At 41.6% G+C, this 27,536-nt stretch overlaps 1 protein-coding gene across 5 annotated transcripts in view; it reads left to right on the top strand.

Annotated features, from left to right (window-relative positions):
• The first annotated feature begins 555 nt into the window (after positions 1–555).
• The window catches only part of ccdc88ab (coiled-coil domain containing 88Ab), a 72,923-nt gene continuing 45,942 nt past the window's right edge, over positions 556–27,536 (top strand). For all 5 annotated transcript variants that reach the window (XM_034100409.2, XM_034100408.2, XM_034100412.2 and 2 more), the window contains exons 1-4: positions 556–1,142; positions 1,259–1,359; positions 12,344–12,452; positions 25,622–25,691. In XM_034100409.2, coding sequence (XP_033956300.1) covers positions 1,080–1,142; positions 1,259–1,359; positions 12,344–12,452; positions 25,622–25,691 — 343 coding nt within the window. In that variant the 5' untranslated portion in view covers positions 556–1,079. The remainder of the gene's footprint in view (positions 1,143–1,258; positions 1,360–12,343; positions 12,453–25,621; positions 25,692–27,536) is intronic.

Genomic DNA, 27,536 nt, shown 5'->3' with positions numbered 1-27,536 from the left:
ACATTTTGGCCCATAGTGTATTTTAGTTTGACACCCCTGGTTTAGAGAGTGTCTCTTTATTTTAGCACACAAACTAAAAATGTACTGTACATTTACATCAGTATATTTGTACATTACCCACCAGGTGTCAGCAGTCTACTTTTCTTGATGCATTAATGTCCTGTTTGCTGTAAATACAGACTGAAGTTGTGCATGGATGGACCCTCAGTATTTTCAACCTACATACAATTAGCAGAAAATATCAAGAATGTCTTTGCATATAAATTAAAGTACTAGAGCTGCACCAAAACGTATTCCCTTCCAATTTATATCTGAACCATACCTCAAAAACATTTCCTTCTACTTTCCAACACAGCTCTTCAAATACTTTTCTAGATGCCCGTTTTTTGTTGTTGTAGGAACACATTAATGGAAAATGGAAAAGGGATGCTTTGATCAATGCCCTATTTTTCTTTTGGAGTGAAAGAGGCGGAGGGAGATGCAGAGGAGAGGGAGGCGGTGCTAAGTGTCCTCCAGTCATCCTCCCTCTCTGTTCATTACTATGCTGCATTTGAACGGAGGCAGACAGAGGGGATAGACGAGAACCCGGTCAGAAATGACTTTACATAAATAAGAGGACTAAAACCAGGACTTTAAACGTCAGGATTCTTTTCGCACTGGATATTCCCTTTAATGATTCGTGTCGGATGAATATTTCCCCGTCAAGGTAGATTCCTCTTAATGAGACCTTTTGGCAGGAACGATTATTTTTTCACAGCCCTGCATCAAACCATACCTGTCTCAGGTCTCATGAAACAACGAAATGGGATTTATTTTTCTTCCCATGAGGTAGCCAAGCCCAGCCGTTGACATCTGAAACAGCTGGGTCGTGTCGAGAAGATTGTGGATTAACGTTTTTTTTCTTCCTCTTCTACCTCCCTGAATATTTCCAAGGAAGAAACCCCACAGGGACCCGGTTTTCCAGCAGCCAAAATGAGATTCGATTTAATTGAATCAACTACATGAGTGGATTCAAAATAAACACGTATTCCTCCCAAGGAGCGCACAGTTTCTAAGCGGCGCCAGTGTCTGTGGAAAATATGGAAAGCGAGGTTTTCACGCCTTCGCTGGAGCAGTTTATGCTCACGCCTCTGGTCTGCTGGGTGAGCTAATTAAATATTAACATGTGTATTAAGCTCACTCATTACTAGCACTGTCCTGTGAAGGCATTCCTATTGATTATCTTTACACCTATCTGCATTGTCTAATTTATTTCCAGGTGAAGACAGTCGGCCAGGCGACACTGACCGATGGCACCCAATTATCGGAATATATCGAATTAGTGGATGGGATTTACCTGAACGAGATAATGCTTGAGATGTAAGTAATTTAACACATATTCAGTAACATTTTGGTTAATGTATGTCCCCTGCACCACCATTCTGTAACATGATTGGCCAAATGAGAGCATATATGAGAACCTTTGCTTTGCCCCCTAAAACCCACCATGCTAATAGATACTACAGCAATAAAAAAAGGCATATTTGATAGTTAGATAAGTAAATATATATGTAGTTTGTTTGCCCAATGTAAAGGGTCTTTGGGTGTTGACCAGAGACAACAATTGACACCCTTAGGGTTTTATTTGGGTGATCCCCACATTAATCATTTCTTCAAAAACTCCAGCCTCTAGTGTCCAGCACTTGAAATTGTCTGCTGGAGTGAATGTAGGCTACACACAAAGGGACCCTGTATTAAGGGCAAACATGGGTCACACAGTCAGAAATATGTGCAGACAGTTATTGTCAGTATCCCTGGAAGCTGTGTTTGTTTTTACTCATCTGTGACTCATGGAGGCAGCAAGCAGCTCCACAACTTCCAGTAGCTCTGTTTTTCCAGTCATCCTAGCCTAGACTGTCATCTGCAGCCTGTTGGAAGACACTCCGCCCCTGGATGCTACACAGCTCGCATATCCTGCTGTGCTGCAGATTTAAATAGAAATAGTAGCCTTAAGCAGACAAACATTGGATGCAGCGCAGAATCTGGATGCAGATTACACAGCAATGCACATCCTTCATAATGCAGCAGGCCTGCACAGATTCACATTTGTTTGTTTTTTATTCCAGTTAAAGGAAGGGGGATGCTTTGGCAGATCGAAGAGAGAGAAGATGAGGCATTAGTAGCCTGTCTGAATCTGTCTGTATTTCCAGTCTCCTCCTAACATATAGCATGACAGCTTTCCATTCCTTTGTCTGGTTTACGGCTGCTACTTCCCGCTTGCAGGGCAATTTTTCACATTTTCCGCTAATGCCACACTCCACACTGTCAGCATTTACTCCTCCTAGTTGCTGTCAAAGGAGCATTACAGCAAGCTTGTTCCCAGTGGAATTGATTCTCACCTCAGAGGAGATTATAGTGTGTTGCAGTTCTTTAAGGCAACTGCTTGTGTAATCTCGCTTCAGTATCTCTTCTAGGATTGGGAGTATTTCTCATAGTGAGGGGAAGCGTGTCTCTGTGTTTCTATATGTGCAGTGTACCTCAGCGTGATTTTTTTTTTTTAGAAGGGTTAATCTCTTGCTTGGAGGAGTGCATGAGGAGCTGATTAACCTCGACTGGCCCTGTAATGTCTCTGTTTGGTGCCCTCTTCCTCCTGCTCTGCCCTCTGCCACTGTCCTCGCTCTCCTACTGCTTGGTTTCATCACTTCGCTAAGCTGTTTCAACAACAACCTTTTCCTCCTCTCTGTAGCATGCTTGTTTTTCCTCCTCCTCTGCCAGGCTGTGTCTCAACTCCTAGAGGAATCCTCCTAAACAGAAAGGTGTTTAAGGAGGCCAGTGCAGGTTCATTTGGACAAGGGCATATTTTCTATTCCACACACATCCTACTAAACGATGAAGAAGTCAGCAGTATTTTTAGAGCATTTCCCCCTATGGGACAGTATATAGCGGAAAGCAACCGGAAGGATTTGAGGGGGAAGGGTTGGAAGCATGAGTGAGGCAGAAAAGGATTTGACAAAACGGTTGAAAACCTTACACGAGAAGACATGCATTGAGAGAGGAAAGGCTGGCATGAAGGAGCCACATTTGAACCCGGGTTTGCAGAGCCACATGACCCACTCCTCCGTACATATTTAGTTTGAAGACCAGGCATTCGGAAAGATTTCTGTTTGGACTTTCTGTTGTGTTTTGAGTTCTGCTACACAGAACAGCCAGCGCTGAGTGAAATTAACCGTGACTGGCTTAGTGATCGCCTGACAGGATGTCGGGGATTGCCACAGCCAGTTCTCTGTGTTTATATTTGTGTGCGTGCTTTTCTGTAGGCTACTGTGTCTGCGTGGGAGTGTGTGTATATGGGGGTGTTTTTCTTCTGTGCATTTTCTTTTGGACTGAGGCAGCTGTTGGTAGTCGTCCTGCCCGGCCACCCTCCCACACAAAAGGCCGACAGTGTTGGTCAGACGTTACTGTATGATGGTGCTTTTTGTCTGCATCTCACTTTACAAGCACCGCGTGGTGGTCTCCAGTAAAATGACTGAACTACAATATACTTTATTATGAGCAAAAATGTATGTTATACACATCAAAACAGCTTTGGATGATGACAGTTATCAAAGACATTATGTTATATCTTTTGTATTCATTTTTAAAACGTCATAGCAAATTCTGGTTGAAACATGCCACATGATCCAAAATGTGTTCTTCTCTTTCTGACACTGTAACTCATTAAAAGTAGCTTAGAAACCACAGGTGAGTTGTTCCAGTCCTTTGAGGGAATGCAGGTGATTATTAACACGGAATGCATTCATTTGAATTCCTGGGCTCCCAAAAACATAAAAACAAATGTAGTGTTTTCCTCAGCCCCTCTGATCTGACAACTTAAAATATTTAGTAGGGAGTTTTTCGGCATTGCACTGCTTGTGATTCACCTCCCTTCAGTAGCTTCTGTTTACATTTGGGAGACATAGTTAAGCACGGTTAACACTTTCATTAAAGAAAGTAAGTAGAGACACTTCAGAGTGAATGATAACACTTCAAAGATATACAGTCTTTATGAGATAAAAGTAAGCGTGCAGTTATGTGTGCAAAAAACCACATTCGAGTGATTTTACTTCAAAATATTTTTCTCTTACTTTCTCACACATGCAGGCGTCTGGCTGAAGAAACACGACCATTTTTACCGTTGCTTTCAGCTGTGGCACTATAAGCCAAAGTGTTGCTGTGTGAGTGTTTCTGTATGGCTTTAGTGCCGACATGGCAGACAGGCTGGCAGCAGTTGTCATCCGAACAGCATGGGAGAGCACGGAGAGAGAAGAAGAAGAGAGACCGCAGGATTATCTAACCGTTTGCCGACACCCAGATGGCACCCCCCCCCCCTCCCAACCCGCCCTATTTTGACTGACATTACCTAGCCAATTAGATTGCCTCCTCAGTGCTGTCAAACCAATTAGTTTTCCCGCCCAGCAAGAGGGGAGCCAATTCAAGTTTTGTCAGAGTGACAACTGTCCGATTCAATTATCTGATTCCCTGCCAACCGTGTCATGCTGGCTCTTTGGCCTGTTTGGTGAACCAGTCAGTCTGTCCTCCACGGGCTGTTTGGACAGAGTTAGATACACTTTTACCAGAGACAAGGCGATTTTAAAGTGTCCTTGATTTTTACATAACCTCCATAGCCAGTCATTTTCTTTTTTGGGGTTCATAACTTGCACTTTGTTGCGCTGTAATGTTGTGTGACCCTGAAAACGAGCTATTTTGAGCAAAGAAATTGAGAGTATAAAGAGTTAAAAAGTGCATAATGAAAAGAATGCGGTCAGGGATGTTGTACAGGTTAATGTTTCTGTTAGCTTGAGTACTAAGACAGATCTGTGCATGTCTGTTAATCTGTATGAATGGCTGCACATCTGAGAGAGTATTAAGTATGTCAAGGTAACTTTCCCTTCCAGTATTTTCATTTGCGTATGTTTTCTGCTAATAACACGCAGACGGGCGCTTGCCAGTGGTTTTCTATCATGAAGTAAACCTATGAGTCAGTGAGTATGGATCTTTTAATACTGAATGAGGATTTGAAAGTCTATTTTTCTCTCAAGGCCTGTTTACAGTTAATCCACGAGAAGCCTCACATACACAGGACTTTGTCTGTCATCACTTCCTTTCATGACAGAATTGACTTGTCGACACATCATGCAGAATACACAAACACTCGCTGAAATCGACCAATGAGCTTTTTAGAAGAGTTTTGCTTTTCGGGGACGACACTGAATGAGGTGTGTTGGTTTAAGCCCAGGACCCAGTTGGTCTTTTGTCGTACACTATCAGATGCATCATGGTAATTGTTATACCGACACATGGAGGCTACTGTACACTGGCTCATGGCTTTCTTTTTATGGCTTTCTTCATTTAGTAGAGTTAACGTACCATCTGGCAACGCTTTTCTATTATAACAGGCACATTTTATAAAAGGCCACATTTTAAAGAAACGTACGAGTCAGCTCTCTTCCTTTTTTAATGAATGTAATCTTGCATCAAGTGAGGGGAAAACATTTAAGACCTTTAGGCATTCAGTATCATTCATTACGATATTGTTATGTAGCCTTTTCAACCAATCTGTAATCAAACACAAGACATGATTTATCCTAGTTAATTACATTTATGAAAGATTGGAATCGAGCTGCAACGAAAATGAATGTGCTGCTATATTGTTAGGTAAAACAATTTTATTATGGTTCTTGCTTTTCAAATGAAACAATGTTCCCCTTTTCTTTGTCATGTACACAACATATCTTTTGATTTTAGACTATTGTTTGGGCAAAAATAAGACATTTCCTCTGATTCTAGAAAAATCATGGGCGTTTTCTTTCTACTGGTTTTTGCCCTTCAAAGACTCAACGCTGCCAAGTATTTTTTCCTTCTCATCTTTGTGTCTCCCTTTCTGTCCATGCCTCAACTCTCCTACTCTCTCTCCCTCCCGTGTTTTCTTTGAGCCGCATGTTGGAGCCTTTGTTGCTGTCTCTAGGGCGAGTTACAGCAGACATAGTTGGGATTCCTGCTGGACTAGAGGAAAGAGGCAGGCAGAGCTGCTGCTGGGCTGTCAGTCTGTTCGCTTCTCCTACTGCTGCTACCTGGACTGTGGGGTCTGCAGCCCTCCTCATCAAAGTGTAGAAACACACATTAATCTGGCATCTCTCATAATCATCTCTGTGTCATGCCAGCCTCACAGGCGCATGAGGATGTATATCAAGTCAGACAGGAAACAGCAGCTGTGACCTTGAGAAGACAACACATTTAACAAGGCTGTGTTAATGTGAGGCACTCAAAATCCCACTACCAAGGACACGTTAAAGACCATTTAAGGATTTTAGACTCTGTTAGCTCTCCTCTTAGTTTCTATGCCCTCGCAAATCAGACTCAAACTGACTTAGTGATCGACATTTAAAGGAACATCCCCAGGATTAGTTGGGATTTCTGCGCTGCACCATTTTCCAGCATGTGTCGAGCAATAGATATTGAAATTGGGCCGGTGACCTTGTTAGAGACAGGTGTATATTTAGTATTCCCCATTTCCCTGCTTTATATTTAATTCGATTAGCTGCTGTTTGCTGTTAATGCAAACTCGATACTTCCTCCATCTGCTTCATGTTTCAGGTCCTTCAGTGGCTCAGGGGGCATAATCCCGTCTGTTCCCTCCAAGACTTTTGCAGTAAAGCATCTGCAGGACGTTTTGAGTTTCATTAACAGAAGCTTAACATTGAGAATTAACAGCACTGCAAAATTAATCTGTGACCAAGTACAACATGTCTGTTATAAAAAGAGGAAGTTATTCAGTTTAACGTGACTCTGTTGTTGTACTAAAGGAATTGTTTGGTGTACTGTCTAAGCCATTATAAAACACGCAAATGTGCCTGTTATTTGAGACATTGAATCGCATCAATGATTTATGGACTCAGAGCTTGTGCAAAGTAATGCATCAGATCACATCCAGTTTGACAGGAATGGGTTTAGCAGCAGTCCCTATGGATACAATGCTAGATGAGAGGAATGGGAAGAGGCCCTGTGGAAACAGAAAACAAAGACAGGAGAGAAACAAGTCAAGAAAAGCCAAGACAAGGAAATAGGGTGAAGGGAACCACATACCAATGTTCAGATCCTCACTGCCTGGGCTGTTTGTATGCTATGGCTCTCATGGGAAAAGGGTGGAGGATGCAGAGAACAGGATGTAGAAATATTGTACATTAGCGAAATACAAAGAAAATATCTGCCATGCTAACGACTAATGAGTGATGTTTTGTAAACTAGGAGAACCCTGTGTACCCTGTGTATTACAAAAGATATATTTTTGATGTGGTATCCTTATATATTATGCATTATTGTCCTAATTCTGAAGTAAATCAATGGTGCCATCGTAACATATGCTTTATGAAACCTCCACTGATTTGAGATTCATTCAGTTGACAAAATTCCTGGATAGCCGGCCTGTTTGTGCCTACTGTAGCTTGCATTTGGAAAGGCGTGTGTTAGCAAGGACTCCAGTATAACAAGGTTTGTTTGTAACAAGGTTAAGGCTGAATTACAATTATTGAAACTGGTGTGTAAACATTCAAACAAAATGATCTTGCTTAGAATAAGGTTGTACTCTTGAGTTACTCTTAATTTGATTTACTGAGCCATTACTCTCTTGAATTACTCCTGCCATGTGGATGTTGTGCACACGCAACTATGCATGACATGTGCATGCATAGTTGAGGTATTCTGACCATTTGAACCCAAAATCCTGTGAATTCTTTCAATATGATAAATCACGTCCCAGTAATTCTTTCTTTTGGCTTAATGTGGAAACTTGACAAACAAAACAATCTTTGTTAAATGTATCTTTGCTTAGACAGTTTTTTATTGTTGTATTTGGATGTAATCGAACAGACCGACATAACTATCCTAAACTGAACTGCTGACGTTTATCACTGCTGCTAATAAGCTCATCCCCCCAGATTCCTCTTACTGTAGCTATTTAGCTTCCTGTTTGTGTGTGTGTGTCACCTCGCCTCACACAGTCAAAAACACACACTCCCCCGCTGTGTTTGGACAGTACAGCTCATAAGCTCTATCCCTAACACGTGGCCAAATGTTGTCTGCATTTTTGTTCTTTGTGTGTGTGTGTGTGGCTGGCTGCCCATGCTGACTGTAATGTAGCCTGTCATATATAGGTTAACAACACTCTCTAACCTACCCAGCCAATCAAAGCCAGGAGATGAGAGGAGAAAGCCCGGTGGCCCTAGGCTCTCCATGGCGATCAACAGCAGCGACGGACTGCTTATTGACTGGCCGTCTGGCTCACTTGCTCACTTTCTGTCTGGCTTGCTGGCTGTTCAGTCTATGGCTAATCCATTTGTCTATTTAAAGTCTTAAGTTTACTGTATCAGCAGGAACATGGAGGGAGGCAATAAGGGGGATTTTGACCCCTGATCGCGCTCTAAATCCCTGTATTTATTCGCCTGCTGATCCACAGGAGGGGTCGGACTGTCGCGTGCTTGCATGTGTGGCATCAGAGCTGGAGAAATGAGCGGTGGTGTGTGTAGTGGACTCGACACGCTCATGTTATTGTGGTGGACATGTTCTTGGCTCAGTCTTATGGTGAAGGAATGTGTGAATGAGCATCCCTTTCCTTTTAGATTTTCTGTCTTTCAGTCTCTTTCTCACACACACACACACACACACACACACACACACACACACACACACACACACACACACACACACACACACACACACACACACACACACACACACACACACACACACACACACACACACACACACACACACACACACACACACACACACACACACACCCCGCATTTGCGACACCACCCTCCTCGCCCTGACAGGATTACAGCCTCCGCTGTGCTTTTTAATTAACGGGTTAAATAGACCCCCTACTATGGACCACGAAAGGGGCTGAGTGTGTGTCGAGGGGGGAGATGGCAGGTCACATGACTGTTCATTTAGACCAGTATTAAAAAGAACCCTGTGTCCTCCTGATTAGCATGATTTGTGTGGGTGTGTGTGGGCGTGTGTTTATCAGGGTGGAGGCTGATCAAAAGACTATTTAACACATCCATACTGCAGCCGTTTGATTTAAGAGACATGCCCCTTTTTGGGTGTATGATATCATTATTATTATATCAGAGTTTTATTTAGGAGTTAAGATACGTAAGCACCAAATACATACATGTTTGGTTAAGTGAGAACATGAAAAGATAACACACTGATTCAGCAGATGCTTGCTTATTTCTAGAAACGGGGCAGTAGCATGTTGAAGTGATTAGGAAGAGTCATTCAACCAGAAGTCCCCTGTGACTGCAAGCATCCACCCAGCCGAATGTCTTTGAGGAAAATAAAGAATCCTTCACCTTTGACCTCCTCACTCAGAACGGAACAAGATGCATAATAAAAGAAGATCCTGATTTATATACTCTCTTCATGGTATTTCACGATTAAGCTTTATGGAGCTGCTAGCCCGAGCAGACGAGCTATTCTGGAGTGCAAGAGCGCAGATGCAGACATGCACACATATGCATGACTACACATGTGCTACACACTGCATGCATGCATACATTCACGAGTCTCCTCCCCCCTACTTGGAGCATGTTGACCCTCATATATAGGTCATAGGGTGTACATGCTTTGAAGTCTGAAGAGCATATCAGGAAAAAAAAGCTGCTAATTTATAATGTTGGTGTGAAGCTCGACAAATGTCAAGAACATGAGTTATGTTGTTTTTTCACACAGGAAATGTAACATGAATTAGTTATTACAGAGTTTTTAGGGAGGGTGGATGGGATTTTGCTACTTATCCCTCATGAGCTTGTTTTAAGGTAAACAAATGTTGACATTGACTGTGCAAATGTGTTCCACATCCATGTGCCTAACAATCTAAACAGTCAAATGCAGCTACAAAAATATATATATTTATTCAAATAGAAACACGTTATTTAACTTTATATCTGACAATGTATAATTGTCAATTATGCTGAACTACAAATTGTTTCGGATCCCAGAGCCACAGATATTTGAAGCATGCAGAGTATGACAACAAGTGTCCACTATTAAAAGTGTCTCCTTATTACTTGGTGAAACATGATCAGCTCTAGGGTTGCTGCTTTGTCACCACCTCTCTTCAGGGAAGTAGGAATGCCCCTCAGGGGGATCAGAAGATTTCACATTAACGCCCCAGGTCTCACTTGGGATAAGTCTTTTTAACCGGTTAAGCCATGGTGCCCCCGCCGGCAACATCTTGCAAGAAACAGCGTCTGAGGGCTTCTTAACATTTAACAAACTATGAATGTGTCATACCCACTTAACGGGAATAAACTCAGCTACCTGACGATATGAACTATTTTTACCGAAACAAAACACAAGTCTAACGGCCCGTCTACACTACAGGCATCAAAAAATCTTGAAGCTGGGCGTGTCTGAGGCTTGGCGATTTCTCGCGACCAACAACCAATCGGGAATCTCCTGCCCGCCCCCGGCATACAAAGCAATAGCAATGTTAAAATGAAGTAAACTGGATATAAAATCCCCAAACAGGCGAAAACCTACCAGTTTCACCCACTGTCTCTGCCACCTCCCTCCATGCCTGGTTCCTCCGGTTTGTATCCCGGTAAATATAGTTCTGGTCGTATAGAACCGGGTGATTTGCTACCGTAATTCCTCATTTGGAATATGAGGAAATGAACTGCGGTCTGGCTCTCCCAGCTTGCACGCGGTTTGATTGGCTAGCGCTTGTACTGGCGGGATTTGCATAAACAGGATTTGATTGGCTGATGCCAGCATCGGGAGCATCGGGAGCATCAAAAGTTGAGCATTGCTCAACTTTTGATGCTCACGATGCTTGCAAAGCCATGCCATGCTCCCCACAATGCAGTTCGGCGAAGATTCAAAATCTTCTACGTCACCCCATTCAAATGAATGGGCATAGCGTTGAAAGCATTTTTCGATGCCTGTAGTGTAGACGGGGCGAACGCCGAGCCTCTGAATTAGCACTAAGCGAAAGAGTGCCAACGCACTTAGCACATAACTCACAGTAGAAATATTGTATACTTCATCGGATCTGCACAAACTAGATTGTTTTACTATGTTCAATCTGAATTTACTTTAAAATAAAAACATCTATATTGATTCCGACTGTTCTACATCCAACTCACAGGTGTATCATTGCTTTGAGAAAAAAAATTATTAATTTAACCCTTTTTAGAAGTGAAGATAGTCATTTGTTCTGGGCATGTCATTTTCGAGCCTGAAACCTGAAAAAGAGGCTCAGGGCTAAACAGGTTAACTTACAAAGTGTAACAAATCTGCCACTTGAACAAGTTTGTTATCGATATTACTGAGACTTTCAAAAGCAGCAGTTAAGATGCCCTGACATAAAACCCCCCTGTTAAAGCATGGGGATTTATATGCTGAGAAATGCATGCTTGCTGCTGATTAGTACTGACCATGTTCCTGGCAGACAGTTGAAATATCAAACATCCAAAGAGAATGACAGACACACAAACCACCTAAACCAATATCTTGTGTGTTCCTGTGTTTTAAAAGAGGTTTGAGATGGAATGAGGTTTGGGTTTGAGTCATTTCCATCGATATGCAAATGGTAGTTTGTATTGTTGTAGATGGCAGCGACTGGGGAGATGGTACTGTGTGAATTTGTGGAATGTCTACAAGGCTCCCTAAAACATGTTGACACCCGTGATATCATCAGCTGTCGCACATGCTCCTTGTAATGTCCCTTGGGCAACAAACAGTCAGATAAAATCACAGGCTCTATATTCAAATAAGATACTTGTTCTCTTTCATTTAGAAATATGAAATGGGGAACATTGTTAAAGGTCAGAGAATAACTGAAATGCTCCCTTAACCATGCTAATGAAAGCCTACTCGGTAGTTTGAAGTAGTCACCAGAGGATTTCTTGAATAATTTCGTCTCCATTTGTAGCATTAAAATGTTAATGTGTTAAAGATGTTTCAATTGGATTCAACTCACCGAAGAATTAGATTTAAACGCTTGAGAAGCATTGGTGCCACTAGAGTTAAGGGGCGGCGGTTCTATTTTTCTCTGCATTGAGTGTGTCTGCTTCCTTTTAACACGGTTATGGCACTGACCTTACTTAGACAAGGGTCCATTGTTGCTGTGCTGCTCATGATTTTAGCCAAACACACGATTGTTCTATCACATAAAGCAACATGGTGTCAAACTGAAACAAAGTGGTTTCACACAAGCCTAGTGACCGACATTACTTTTAAAATATGTCCGTCTACATCCACAGCTGACATGCTTTACTACAAACAGATCTAACAAGCAAATGCTATTTTCCCACAGAAATCCCACGGCCACAGTGCAGAGGACCAACAAGAAGGTGAATAATGACCCGACACTGCGCATCCAGAACCTTTCTATTCTCATCAGGCAGATTAAAGACTACTATCAGGTAAGATTTCCTTCTGCTGAACAATCTGCAAAGTCAGATATCACATGTTCTTCTTTGTGCTTGATCAAAAGTGAAGGTTGAAAGCTGTTCTTTGCACAATTGCTGGTTAAAATAATGATGGATAACTTGCATAAACATGTGAAAGCGTGGAGTTCTGCTGAAGTATAGCTTTAAGTGAAGTTAAACCCTTGATGCGTACAGTATGTATCCCTATGCCTGAGCTGTGGTGGCTTTACCCCTCAGGTTAGTGGAAAAAGCTTTGACTTGCATACAGAACTGAATGCATGTGCCACATAAATACAGTACTCTGCAGTATAAACAGAGATATATTTCCCGATGTGTGTGTGTCTGTGTGTGATGTGGTATTATGACACCCATCCAGATGCCTGGGAGGGCCTATTAAATCTACAGAGACAGCAGGAATGTGACACACATGACAATACTTTTCTCTTATTCAAAAAGCATCTTGTGCAGCAAATTCCCCCTTCAAATCCCCCCCGAGGGGTCCCAGAAATAGACCAAAACTACGAAAAACAATCACACAGCATAACCTTAATGCCTACAAGACCGATGTAGAAGCCTATAGCAGAGCGATGTGAAGGTGATGGAACTCTCATGTAGTGAAGTCTTATCTCATGTTCTGTCTGTGTTCACTGCATTGCATGGTATCGGCTTATCTGGCCCTGAAACATGCTCTCGCCACAATTTATCTTTACCAAAAGGAAATGATTGAGACCCAAAGAGGAAATGGAAGAGGTGGGTGTGTGGGGGACTAAACATGGAGGGAAGATCCAAAATGGGCTCTTTGATAACTCAGAAAGTGAGCCCCACAGTCCTCTCATGCTGCACTTTAATGCAGATTTAGTGACTTATGGAGAGCTGTAAGTGCAGGTGGGAGTTATGCTGCTCGTGAGGAAAATATTGTGCTGTCGTCCTCTTGTACTCTAGTCTAGAGCATCACTGTACCATATCTCCAGTGTGCAGATATAGCCAGTACATGGTTGATTTGCTTGTATATGTAGAGTATTAAGCCCATATCCAAGGCTAGATGCCAATAGTTGGTTTAATCCAAATGCACGATCCATCATAGGACTATATCTATATGTAATATGCTAGGTCGACGCATGACCTGGAATTCTGATAAACCGGCTAAAACAAAGCCCGGTAAGGGTCTTTACATTGTGCAAATTAATGTCATCTCCAAGACGAGTGAATTATTGTAGCATTGTGTTATCGATGTTGGGTCTTTTGAAATGTAAGGTGAAAGATTAACAACATGTGGTGGTTTCTGCTGGTGTTCTACCAAATACAAGTATTTCAACACGGATCAAAACAAATATGGCATTGCAACCAAATGTCAAATGACCATGCCGCGTTCACACCGCAGTACTTTTCCCACTTTAGTTCCAATATAGTTCCGAAATGTCGCGTGCACACCAAAAAGAGCCAGAACTAAAATTAGTTAATCAGAACCTTTTTTACCCCCTTTTCCGTCCTTGCTAGAGAGCAGGTACTTAAACGGTTCCTATGTCTGATTGGCTGGGCGGATTGCAAACCACGCCCCGTAAAAAAAAATCTGCTGTCAGACAGTATTGCTTGAATGCACAGTGTCAGTTCTTCACTGTGTGTAACGGTTAATCCAGTTATGAAAACTGTAAGCTTAGCAAAAGTAAACAGTCCAGAGCGACAATGATTCATTACGCTGCTGCAACAGTGTCTCACCTGTGTTAATGATAAGCAGGAATCGAGCGTGACCCAGCTTGCTGCTGCGACATTGCAGTGCGTTTAGGAATGTTATCGCAGCAAAGCAGCCGCACTTACTGACACAAAGATTTCCCACACACAGATTTCACTTTTTGACCCAGATGCTCAGGGGCTGTGGCTGTCTGATGACACATAACAGTTTGACATTACTCATTAAGAAATGGAGAAATTGTGAATTTGAAAGGCTTTGAACCTGATGAACACATTTTCACGTCATATGATATTTCTTGAATAAGCCTAGCGTTTTTATGACTGTTAATAAATCGGCTGTATCTATTTTACATTTAGCCCCAGAAGTCAAGTGAAGAGTGCCATTTGTTGGTTAATTGTTCTATTACATCTGGTTTGCCTTGGTCCGAGACACCGTGTTAATCACTCATGAGCTTATTTAAACAATCAGCCTTTTGTATAGACTTTATCCTTCAAAGCCTTCAAAAGCCCCTCTAGGCCGCCTCAAATGGCTGGCAGAATTATCGTTCTTTGACTCAGTGATTTGAGCCATTAGCTTCAGGGGTCAAGGATGACGAGATGATGGGGAAAGGTTAAGGACATTAACTGGGACCATCTTTGTGACAGGGCCGTTTGGATCCTGCAGGTTTATGCAATAATACCTTTGTTGTTAACTCAAAATATTAAATTGTATGCATTCTTAGTCATTGTTTTGTCGTGAAGTTAAAGTCTCAATAGCTCTGAAAAAACGTCATGTCAACAGAATGCGAGTAAACGTGTGTAGTTTTTTAAAACACAAGTTAAGGGCAGTATTTATTTGTTTTGCAGACATTTAACCCATACTGTGTATTTTAGTTTTAAGTTTCGGGGGATTTTGTCAGCAAACAATGAATCTCTTGTTCGTCTGTGGTGTTTCTGTTCATCTGTGTGTCGCAGCATCGCTCTGTTAACCTTCTGGTCACACAGTTGTTTCGCCACCGGTGTTTGCGGGCTCAGACCAGAGATCACCTACAGGTTAAACCCTCTATAGATCAGTGCTGTGCTTGCTGTGTGCCTGTCAAAAGACCGATTGTATCTTAATATGGTTCTTAGGAAAAAAGGACTTGCCTGTTTTGAAGTGTGCCATGCCAAATAGTTCTTTAAGTATTTCCCTTTAATCTCCCTCTCTATCTTTGATTTCCAAGTAGTAGACTATCAGTAATAGACTATCAGTGATGAGATTTAGAGTTGTGGTTATTTTACAACTACAATCAATGCTGCTTCTAATCAAATCCAAGCGAAGCCACTATCTAAGATTAGTAATGATCAGAGGAAGGCTTTAAGGTTCAAGCAAAGATCAAGTGTGCGTGACCAGGACATATCAACTGCCATCTTATTTGTGTTCGTATGCGCTAGAGACCAAAAGGAAGGCTATCTAGCAGGCCTTCATTCATTTGTGTGGTCTTGTTTTGTCATAAATTGGAACTATTTTGACGCTGGCACGTTTTTAGTTTTAGTCTTTGTTTGTAAAGTCTGAACAACGACTTTAACATTAAAGTGTCGTTTAGCAGTGCTCTGTGCTTAACTTTATGAAAACACACTTAACAGCACTAAAATGGGTCTAAACACTTATTTATGGACCACATGGTACCTACTCACACACAGTTGCTGCTCTAGTCAAAAGGAGCCAATTCCTATTTAGGTAATGTGGAGGAGAAGTGGCTTTGATATATGGGTTTGCTGTGGTCTCCCTTTCCTGTGGTTGTTTTGTGGCTTAATGGCATCAGATTTCCACAGCCATATGGATGAAGACGGAACCATTCAGGTCTTAGACTAATGGACTTTGCAGGTCTTCAATTTACTGTACTACTCAGCACTTTGAAGGAGGACTTAGAGTAAGTGGAAGCCTTGTATGGTTGGTTGCTTCCTGTGATTCAATAAATTGATCTCACTTGGGACTCTTAAATTAAATTACACCCAGGTTAGTAACCACTCTCTAGGTAAGGCTATGACTGTATATCAACCGAGCAAACGGTCATCGTGTTACCTCATTGGAGCATAAAAAGAAAAAAGAACATTTTAATCCGGTATCTCAAGTTAATTCACTCCAATGTCTAACTGAAGAATCCATACTGGTGTGTTGACTCTTCTATACAAGCTATATATTTCATTAAGAGTGTCTGGCAAGTCAGCAAGGGCTCAAATTCAATACAAATGTTGCCCTCCTCCCAAAGGTTTCTTTGGTGTTAAAAGACGAGTAATTCATTAACCTTCGTGAACCTCCAGAGGCAGAGCGTTGAGGATGTTTCCTGGGTCCTTCTTTTGTCCCTTTCCTCCCCCATCCCTCATCTTAACCATTTTTCCACTCAGTCTCTCTTCCCCTTGACTTCTGTACAAGATGTAACCCTATAGTTGGTGTTTCCACATGGGAAACTCATTGAGATTGACTTTGTGCAGAGATTGTGAATTGGCGCAACACAAGATCTTCAATAATAATGGTTTTCATTTCATAGCTCTCGAGGGCTGTGTGTGTGTGTGTGTGTGTGTGTGTGTGTGTGTGTGTGTGTGTGTGTGTGTGTGTGTGTGTGTGTGTGTGTGTGTGTGTGTGTGTGTGTGTGTGTGTGTGTGTGTGTGTGTGTGTGTGTGTGTGTGTGTGTGTGTGTGTGTGTGTGTGTGTGTGTGTGTGTGTGTGTGTGTGTGTGTGTGTGTGTGTGTGTGTGTGTGTGTGTGTGTGTGTGTGTGTGTGTGTGTGTGTGTGTGTGTGTGTGTGTGTGTGTGTGTGTGTGTGTGTGTGTGTGTGTGTGTGTGTGTGTGTGTGTGTATCTCTAGACAGGCTCCAGACAGAATCTGCTGAACAGATCAAGGCTGAACTGCTGTAAGCATGTATGTGCTTGTCTGTATGAGCGTGCATGTTTAATGCTGCATTGAAACAGACATGATGACATGTAGTAACAGTTTCTAACCAAGAGTGAGGGGAAATGTTCATGTTGGCAATTATCCTTTTCTTTTTCTTGAGTCCGCCTTTAAATGTTCTGTTCTCTTGGTCATTTCGGCACAGGAGAGTACACTGAAGGTTTTCATTTCTCTGGTGGTCAGTCCAAATATATACTGGGCCTCCTTTTAATTTAGTGGCCTTGGTTTGGCATTCTCCAGCGGGATGTAACATGGATCTTCAGCAGCTGAACACAATTCTTTGTGCTTTTCTTAAAGCTTGTGAAGTGAATCCCTTTATCCTGGTTTATGACATTTGGGCTTAGAGGGCATCTGGTGAAATTCAATGTAAATACTACGGAATCAAATTGATGAGATGGTGCTACTTTTAGTTGATTTGCAGTTTTATTGGAAAATATGCTCCAGTAGAGGTTTCCCAATGATTATGCTGTTGTGTCGACATTTTCTCTGCTGCTCCCACACTTCTAAGCAACAGCTTTAGAAGTCCATTTGGAAATAAGAGCATTTCTGTTCTCTGTTGGCCACTGCTTTGGCTTGGGGTGTGTCTAAAGGCAGGGAGCTCTGTTTTGACTGTTTAAAGGGTGACAGAGGGCACCATTCATGCTGAGCGAGCCTGGCCCCAAAGCTTTGCAAGGTTATTTGGCAACACTCTGGGAATAGGTAATGTAAAATAGGTTATCATGCACTCTAGAGTATTCTAAAGATTATGTTTAGACCATCCTGAGAATATTTTTGTTAAATGTTCTTCCCAGTTTTCAGCGTATCCAACTGGTGCCTGGCTTGGGGTTTAAACGTTTGGCTTTTTCCTTCTTGACCTCAAGCCTCACAAAGATGCTCTGTTACTGGGCCAGAGTGAAGCTGAAACACAAACACAGATGCAGTACACACTGTTAGCCTCTCTCTCACTTACATTCATACATGCACAAGGGTCAGCTGCAACATACTGTAGCTATAAATGGTTGTTTTTGTCTTCATAAATATTGGATACAAGATTGCTCCATGGTTGTTGTTATGGCAGCTTAAGCCTGAAGGCAGCTGTATTTTTTGACTGAGATCTAGTTGAAGGATATAAAAATAACAAACATGTTTTGTTTATGTTCGTTATTGAAGTCTGATTTCCCTATTCTTGACTTGACTCATTGTCTTGCTGCTTATTTTAGCCTCAGTAAAGGGTAAATCAGTTTATTAGGGCATGTGCTCGTAGCTGCAGGCTGAATGTGTTGTCATGCAGACTCGCATGCCAGCTAGTCTAAATATCCTGTTGATGATGGTGTAGCAACTAGCATACTAGCTAGGTTTTTACACAATCACATAAGTAGCAGGCAGTTAAACAACGTAATGAAATGGAGTAAGGTAATATAACTAAGTTAGATGGCTCAAACTATAAAATTAGTTTCACTTAATCTCTTGTTCTGTCCCTTAAACCATATTTGTTTTAGTTTATGAGAAGCTGTTAATAGTGTGAATGGTAGCAATGCAGGATTAGTTAACAAGGAATATTCATAATTCAGTGCTACTTAAGGCTCATATCGATTACTCATGAAGTTAAGGAGCATCCAAACAATACACTTAGATTAATTAATCCTGATTAAGAGGCTAAAATTGATTTATTAAAATCAAAAATGTTTCTACTTTAATAATGTTCTGCACAGTCATACCTTGTACTTTTTCCTTATTCTAAACAACAAGGGAAGTATTATAGTAAAAGTGTCATTAATGCCACAGGTTAGCCGCTTTACTGTAGACAAAAACATGACTTATTCTGAGACATATTTGCCCACAGTCATCCCCACTGTTTTCATCTCAAGAGGCCTTCATGTCGATGGTGTTCCAGTTTACACCCAGAACCACTCGGCAGTCACATCATATAATCACAGCCTCAAGTAGGAACTGAGCATTGGTTTACCGAAATAATTCAGTGTACAAACATTTCTGCAAGCGCTTACTTTGTGCGTTTGTTCGTGTGCCTTGAGATAAAGTGGAGGGGAATTTGCGGCAGTTATGATGTAGAGTTGGTTCCCATATGCGGAAAGGGAGCTATTTATAGGCGCCAACTCAGCTGCTGTATTAAGGGGAAGCCAGAAGCAGGGTTCTTCTTTTCCATCACCTCACTAGAGCATGTGAATTATATCTGCAGGTGTCACTGCTCTGTGGGCAAACATGAATCAAATCCAGCTTTTAAAATTATTTCTTAAGTGTGTTTACGCTGTATATTCTTATAAGAAACACTGTTTTATTGTTACATCCAGGTTGTAGCAAGAAAACACATTTGCTGTAAATCGTCATTAGCTAAAACCAATACACAATTGTTAAGTGCAACAAAGTCATTAAGTTAATTAAACGTAGTTTAAAAACTGTAGATTAGAATTTAAAGAACAATCAGTAAAACAATCCAATTTAATTTGAAGAGGCCTCAAGGAGAGTCATAATGGCACTGACTTGAACTGAATGACATGTGTGTGTGGTTGTGTGAGCTTTTGCAGTGTGGAGCAGAGCCCGGGGGTTATGGGGTGGTTGGCGGGGGTTTTGGGGTCAGGCTTCCCCAGCCCACCTGGCTCCACCTATGAGAGGATCAACCCGTCCGCTCGCACAGCCTCAGGGGCATGTTGTAAAAAGCACTCTAGCTGATAGATAAGAGCGGAGAACAAAAGAAACGGGGATCTAATGGCTCGTTTCTCCTCCTCCTCCTCATGTAAGAGATGATGCGTCCATCTGGCAGACTGTGGACCCAAACTGCTGCTGTTTTCAGGGGAGGCTACTGTTGAGCCAAAAGCAACTGTTGCATTGTATTGCTGGGTTGAATCTAACTAATGATGAGTAAAACAAGCACGCTAGCCTTGTACTGAAGTAGGATTCTTGTGATGATTAATAGACATTCTGAATCCCCCATAATTCATCATTTTGTACTCTACTTTTGTCATTCTGCTGGGTTACATAGACATTTACATTTTACATTTGTATTGAGTGTATTGTCAAAGGAAACATAAATTAATGAACACTTTTGTTTTACCCATATTCGACTAGGTTATTAAACGGTAATTATTTTCTCAGTCAAGGAGATTTAGCCTCGTTGTCATTTAGTCGTGCTTATTTTATCCTCGTTGATTAAACATTTGACTTCCTTTTTGCTTGTCATCCCTCTGAAAATCATAGTGGTTTGATTCTAAACAAAAGGAAAACAAGTATGAAATAATTCCTTCCACCCACATTTTGAATTATAACAAGGTTTTACATCTAAAAGAAAAAAACCATCCAGGAAGCCATTAGAGAGGGTTGTTGAGCTGCAGTACGCAAACCCCTTTTGTGTTCATGTGGGTTTGTTACAGTGCTGAACAGCAGGACAAGCTCCTGCATTGATTCAGTTCGAGGGGATGTAGTGAGATCTAGTGTTAAGTGGTTTCTTTGTGTATGGATGTGTGTCTGTGTGTGAGTGATGCGAGTGAAAGAGGAAGCGTGCTCCTTCCTATTGTTGGTGGTAATAACCTTTTCAAGTTCATAATCTATGCAGCTTTTCAGCGGGAGAGAAGTGTGTGTGTGTGTGTGTGTGTGTGTGTGTGTGTGTGTGTGTGTGTGTGTCACTAGCATGGGGCGAATAAACCCATCTCCTCGTTTCTATGGTAACACACCATGTCTGTAGAATGGGTGTGATTCAGGCTTTCAGGGGTTCAGGCAGCATTTCTACACACACACACTTTCACACACTGGCAGCACAATTAGTTCCCTGTTATAGCTGTGCCGGTAGCGGAACTTGTGCCTGGGTGGATGGATGGGAAGGAGTTGTACAATACTGCACAAACTTACACACCTCCCTATCGACTAAAAGCACATGCACAATTTACATTAGCACAGCTCTTGCCAACTATTGCATTTGCAGATGTGTGTGTTTATGTGTGTGAGAATGAACATCTTCCAGGCTACTGATGGATCAGCAGAATTGTATCTCTGTTCTCAGCAGACGTCCATTCAGCCCAAATCTAGTATAAGACAATAGAGCAGTCTTCGAATCCCAACATCCTTTATGTCTTCTTGTAGATCTGCCTCTTTAGCATATCTCTTGCATATAATGTTTGCTTAGGTTTTAACTCGCCATGTCTAAGATTTTTCCAAATGAACTTCCTGGACATAACAGGCTGGATAAAGCACTCATATACTTCAATGGCCATTTGTAACAGACCTACAGATTGTATAAAGACTTTATTGCTCTGCTCATCTACACATACCAATACACACCAAAACAGATATTGAATGAGTAAATACTGTTGTGTTTGACAAGCTCCCCTTTAAGCAACTATTAGTCTGGTAGTAATGTCTCTGTGGGATGGAATATGAACCAGTGTTGAGGAGCTGTGAGTCCTACAGGAATCAATAATACAGCAATAAGTGTCAGGATAGGGGGATGGGGGGGAAGGAAAGATGATGAGAAGGGGAGGAGGAAAGGAGGAGGCAGCTCAGCCCTGCGTGCCTGGAGTGAGAAGTGTTTGAATCAAAGCTCTTTCTCCCCGTCTTCCCTTTCCCACTGCATGTTTTCTTATCCATTATCACTCACTCCCCCTCTGTGTGAATATTGTATCTTTTTGAACATTTAAATGACCGCCTTTTCCCCGTTCCCAATGTGTGAATTGGATATGATTAGATTGTGAATATTGGAGAGTGACATCGTGACTGAGCCAAGGTCGTTCCTGCTGTCACGGCTACAGTAAAGCTTTCCATTTCAAAGCAGTGCGAGCGTGTGTGTGTGCACATGCCTGCCTGACAGTATATAGCACATCGCCATGACATGATCAGTGTGTGGTGGCTGGTCCCCCTCCTTCAGTGTCCATCATGTTTTATTTATGAGAGCTAAGCCTTCACCAGCTAATCCAGGAGGCGTAATGCTATACTGTAGTTTATTAGCCTGCAGCTAATCCTCAAAGCACGTTATTAACCACATATTGCAAAAATACTGTCCTTTTATACACATGCACTACTTGACTGTTATCAACGGGATACAAATCAGGTGGGCTGGAGTTGCATGCCTTCATTGGCAGATATTATTTGGGCAAGGTTTAATCGACAAGCTATTTAATATCTTTAGATTTCTTTTTTGTCAGAACATTACAGTTTGTAGTTTAATGTCCCTCTCCATATGGTATAAAAGATAGACGATGCGCTGCAAACTGCTTTATTCAGAGATAAGGCGGTGATGGTGCCCTGCAGGAAAGACACAATGATATTAGCTCTATTAACTCTAAGCACTCTAGTCTGCATTAGTACTGTCGTGCTACAATCTGGTTTGTGTATATTATAAAATCAGATACAGATACAAAATGAGAGATAAAACATGAAAAGCCAGTGATGCTCCAGCCTAACACCAGGGCAGATCAGAGGAATGCAATGACTAACGATCAGTTCAATGGACCCTTGTGAAGGAAAGGGATGTGTTACTGAATGGGCATAGTGTTGCGCTAAGCTCATGACTCTGCACAATACAGATCATTGCTTTGAAATCTCTTAAACTGATGCCTACACTGAAGTTAAGCTATTTGGAATTCCTAGCAATGTTAACATGGTGTAATGAACTTGGTGTCAATGATTGGGTTGTAGGAAAAGAGGAAAAATATTTACAGCCTAAAATGTTGTGCTTGAACAGCAGACACATGCTGCCATTGACAGGTGTGAGCATGTGTTGACGGGCAGACGTGTTCAGAAGTGGGACAGGTGGTTGTGGAAGGAGAGAAAGCATTTGCTGTTTCTAAAGTTAAGATCCAGTTGGGAGCTCTTCTCTGTGATGACTCGTGACTTTCTACAAATCTAAAAGCAGTTTGTAGAAGCCTTCAAGATGTATGCAACCAACCCTCTTCTGCTTACTGCCAGCGTTTATAAGTTTCTCTCAGCAACTGATTCAAGACACAACTAAGATGTTTCAAACACTAGATATTAGGGCGATGTTTTGGCTCAATGGTTTTCTTTTATGTAGATTTAGCTCATTCTGCCCATAGTTCCTGTCACAAGTTCAACATGCTGCATTGGCGCACCAAATGCCTCTCTGTGAGGCACCAACTGTGGCTGTCTGTCTTACTCAATATTGGGTCTGACGCTTGTCGAGTCAATCTGTCTCAGACATTATGGCTGGAACTGCCTGATTACAGCGTTAGTCATCATCAGTATCAGAGTCACCATATAATATTGTTCTATTTTTTGCTTTTGCCATCACCATGCATACATATTACTTTACTGGTAGAACAGGTGACGGGAAATGAAGGCTGCCGTCATCCACTCTGAATATAATATCCCGAAGTTAATACTCCCATTAATTATCTATTGAAAGCTTTGGAAATGGCACACCGTCGTAACACACCATAACCTCACTCCCTCATGCCCAAAACCCAAGGGTAAACCGAGAGATAGACAGAAGGGCACATTGGGATCAGTGCTCTTATCACCATGACAGAGAAACCATGGCAACCAAGCCTTTACCCTATTATCTGTGACTGACCTTCAGTGTGACCTCAACTTCGACCTTCACCTCGGATCGTAGATGCTTCTCTGTGTGTTAAAGCATTTGTCGTCTACTCAATGATTTCAATCCATCAAAGGTTTGCTAAAGGGAAAACCTGCAAGTGTTTGAAGCTCAGGTACTTTGAGTTAACTGCAAAACCTGAGCCAACCATACATGTTTACAATGCAGTATGATACACAACATCTTCTGTATACAGGTCCTATCGTCTATATGTCACACTCTATACTCCTATCTCCTGCCTCTTCAGAAAAATGAAATGGCCAACACAGGTTGAGACGACGACAGATGTTGATAAGGAGTATGTAGGTGAAGTTGTGTTTGCAACTATACTGAATACATTTCCCTTGACACGGAGAAATAATGACACATGTTGGTTCTTTAAATACAAAGCATATTGTGTACAAACACAGAAGGGATAAAAGAGGAACTGAATCATGTTGTTGCGAGAAAAAGCTTGGAAGGAAGAATGCAAATTTGACTTTTTAGAAAACCAACCGCTTGGGAGTTTAGAGGCATTTAACCTATGATTTAAAATACATCAATTGTTTGCATTTAGGTAAACTGCACATGCATCATTATGGTAATCTTGACTATGGTTGTAATCATCATGTTAGGGGCTAATTCATTTAAGGTGAGCATCTTTCTACAGGCGGGACAGATTATATATTGCTTTCCACATAATATTCTGTACGGTTTCCTCTTTCTGACTTCTGTTATACTTACCTTATTTCTAGCCCTGAAGCCCTTCTGCTTTTACTATGGGACTTTCTGGAAAATTCTAAATGTACAGAATGTATTTTAGGGATACAGTTTGGAAATCAGCTCCTGGTTAATTTAGCTGGTTGCTGCTTTCAAGTATTCTTAGAATATTCACAGATGTGGCTTCATTTCGAACAAATCAAAACCAGCAAATTATGTCAGATTTCCTACCCCCCCTTTTACCTACATGCTGAGGTAATGCAATATGTATAGAGCAGATGGTTAAGAAGGCAGGGTGGGGTGGGGCTTCTGCATAACCACGTCCCTGTATAAGCCCATTTAGCAGAACATCAGCATTAACCTGAATAGAATAGTCAATCTGCCGGGTCACATGAGTTCGAACCGTTCTCTGCCATCAGGTGGACATCAAATATTGAAGTTGGCTGACCTCCATGTCCTTTCTGCTTGAAGAAACCAGGCTTTCTTTTCATCACTACTTGGTTCATACTGCTCAAAAGGTTATGACTGCAACAATATTTTGGCAGGCTGCTGACGTCTCATAACCTCCAAGTAAGATTTATATATAATTATGTAGACAAGACATGAATGTAACAACGTTTTTTTACTGCTTGTAGCGTGTCGTGCACTGTTGCAGTGCCCATCATTTGAAGATCTGACTCGAACCAAAACATCACCATAATTGAGCCTTACCCACTGAGTATCTGTATATATGTGTGTGTGTGTGTGTGTGTGTGTGTGTGCATACTGCTGCATATGTCTGCATGAGTGCTGTAAACTGCAGCGCATGCTTTCATTTTGTTTTAATGATTGACACGTGAATGGAGGGGGCCCTGCGGCAAAATCCACACCATCAATTTACCTCGCATAAATACCACTGTCACTTTCGTAGACACACACACACACACACACACACACACACACACACACACACACACACACACACACACACACACACACACACACACACACACACACACAGTAATACCCATGAACCCACCACATTCTCGACTAAAGTAGATTGATACCGCTTATTTGAAGTCACCTTGGCTCTCTTGATAATCTTTCTTGAGTGTACAAGAAAGATTGTACACTCAAGACTGTACAACTGTCTTTTATGAGATGGCATTACGCTGTCAAAGGCCGTAGTGATCGTTGTAAAGTGTTTATAATTTACAGTAGGGATGAAAGCTGTCTCGGATGCGGATGTGCACTGAAAACCCCAGCTCTTCAAGTTCTGCAACACTTTACAAAATGCCAAATAGTGATTCCTCTGCCTGACTTTCTTTTCTATTCCTTTGTGTAACAGGAAACCCTCCAGCAGCTGGTGATGATGCCTTTACCAAACGTGCTGATTCTGGGCAAAAACCCTCTGTCTGGTAAGTGTCAATGTACCAAACAAAACAACCACGACGTTATACACACACTGATGCTTTCACCAAGGCTGTGCCAGTTCACAAGGAGGAAACCCACATTTTAGTTTTTATCATTTAATTAGCATCTTTAGACATCTTTTAATTAAGAGTTTAGTGTGATGTTTTCATGCGACTTAGACTTAATGGCAGAGTTGGAAGGGACTTCACAGAGGAATTGAATAATGCTGTTTTGATTAAGGTGATTAACAGCATGTCTTCAAGGACAAAACCTACATGTTGTCCCCATTGACACTAGTCTGTAAAACCTCTGAACACCCACACAGGCGTTTTCAGTTAATCTGGCTGATTAGTTCCTTGACAGGACTCTGGGAGTGTGTGGACTGTAATTTATTGACACCTTCCCGAGGTTCCGGTTAACTTTACCTGTTAGGTTGGGACAAATTACACTTTATCATTAATATTGCTGGATGGAGATTTGTTACCTCGTAAATGTCCATCAAAGCTCTGACCTACTAATCAGCCAGAATAACTTGAAACACTTGTGTGGATTTTCAGAGGCTTAAAAAAAACAGTAAAGGAAAATGACTTCATGTGGTCACTCAAAGTAATGTTTCTAGGAAGGCACACGTTTGATTCTAAAGATGGCTCCATGTGTTCCTCTGAGGCATGTTTGAGATGGCAGATGTTCTTTAAGTGTAAGATCAGACAGTGGCAACAGCACGTTTACAGTTTACGAGGTTGAACGAAGCTCTTTGCACTAATAAGCCCTAATTCTAAAGCCCACTTCATCTTCTGACAGGATTTTTTATTTCATACCATTCTCAAGGAATGCAATTATAGGGATAAGTAATTCTCTTTGGTGACTTTTAACATCGATGCAGGAGCAGAACAGTCAATGAAAAGCATTACTCTACTTTAATCTGAGTCAGGTCATTTAGCGACCAATTAAACTAACTTCTCTATGACACATATTTACTGTATGTCCTGCAAATGTAATCATCGCTCAGCTCAACAGTTTTAAAGTCATTCCTAAGAGTGAGCAGCATAATCACACTATTGCCATTTGTCCAATTGATTGGATGAAGTTTCGACCCAGTAACAATGTTGAGCCTGACTATAAAACACTGTTGACATCGCTTTCCAGTGCCACGATGCCCTTAACGAGAACGTCAAAAAGTAAACCAGAATGTTAAATTGACCTGCAATGGCTTAAAAAAGACCCACGGAGAAAGATCTGTTAATAAATGTAACGATTCTGCAGCAGAGCTTTGATCCACTGAGCCTGGATGTGCTATTTGATAAGTCCAAGCAGCCTGAAAGCAACAGTAATGCAGTGTCCATTTTTTGCATTTCATGAAAGCATTTTTGAGCACCTTGACTTCTGTAGCCGCAAGTGCTACCTGATTTTCCATAATGACTTTAATGTAGCCACTAAAGGGATGAGATAATTAGTGTCATGCCATCATATGAGATCGTGGCGGCTGTGGAAATGGAAAAGAGGATTGTATCGAATAAATAAAACATTTGATGCGACAAAGCTTCCTGCCACCCAGCATGCTTAGATCAATTATTAGCACAATAGCCCCAAGTGTAAAACTTTGGCTAAAACTATGGCTAGGTCATTGGATTAGCTCTTTTTACTTTTTGGGAAAGCGTGTCCTCACGAATATTCAAAGCCTTTGTTTATCTCTGCAAATGTAATCTTTTCAAGGTAAACTGTTTCCAGGCTTAGCTGGCAGACCTTGTTTACGAATATCTGAACGCTTTTAAACGCATTCAATGGTTTCTAAATCCCTGTCCTCCCTCAGCTGCCTTCGTCACACTTTCACCACAGCCATTTATTTTATT

The sequence above is a fragment of the Pseudochaenichthys georgianus genome, chromosome 15, assembly GCF_902827115.2.
Source record: "Pseudochaenichthys georgianus chromosome 15, fPseGeo1.2, whole genome shotgun sequence".
Taxonomy (NCBI): Eukaryota; Metazoa; Chordata; class Actinopteri; order Perciformes; family Channichthyidae; genus Pseudochaenichthys; species Pseudochaenichthys georgianus.
Note: the sequence above shows the minus strand (reverse complement) of the source record. Positions and strands in the feature narration are given on the sequence as shown.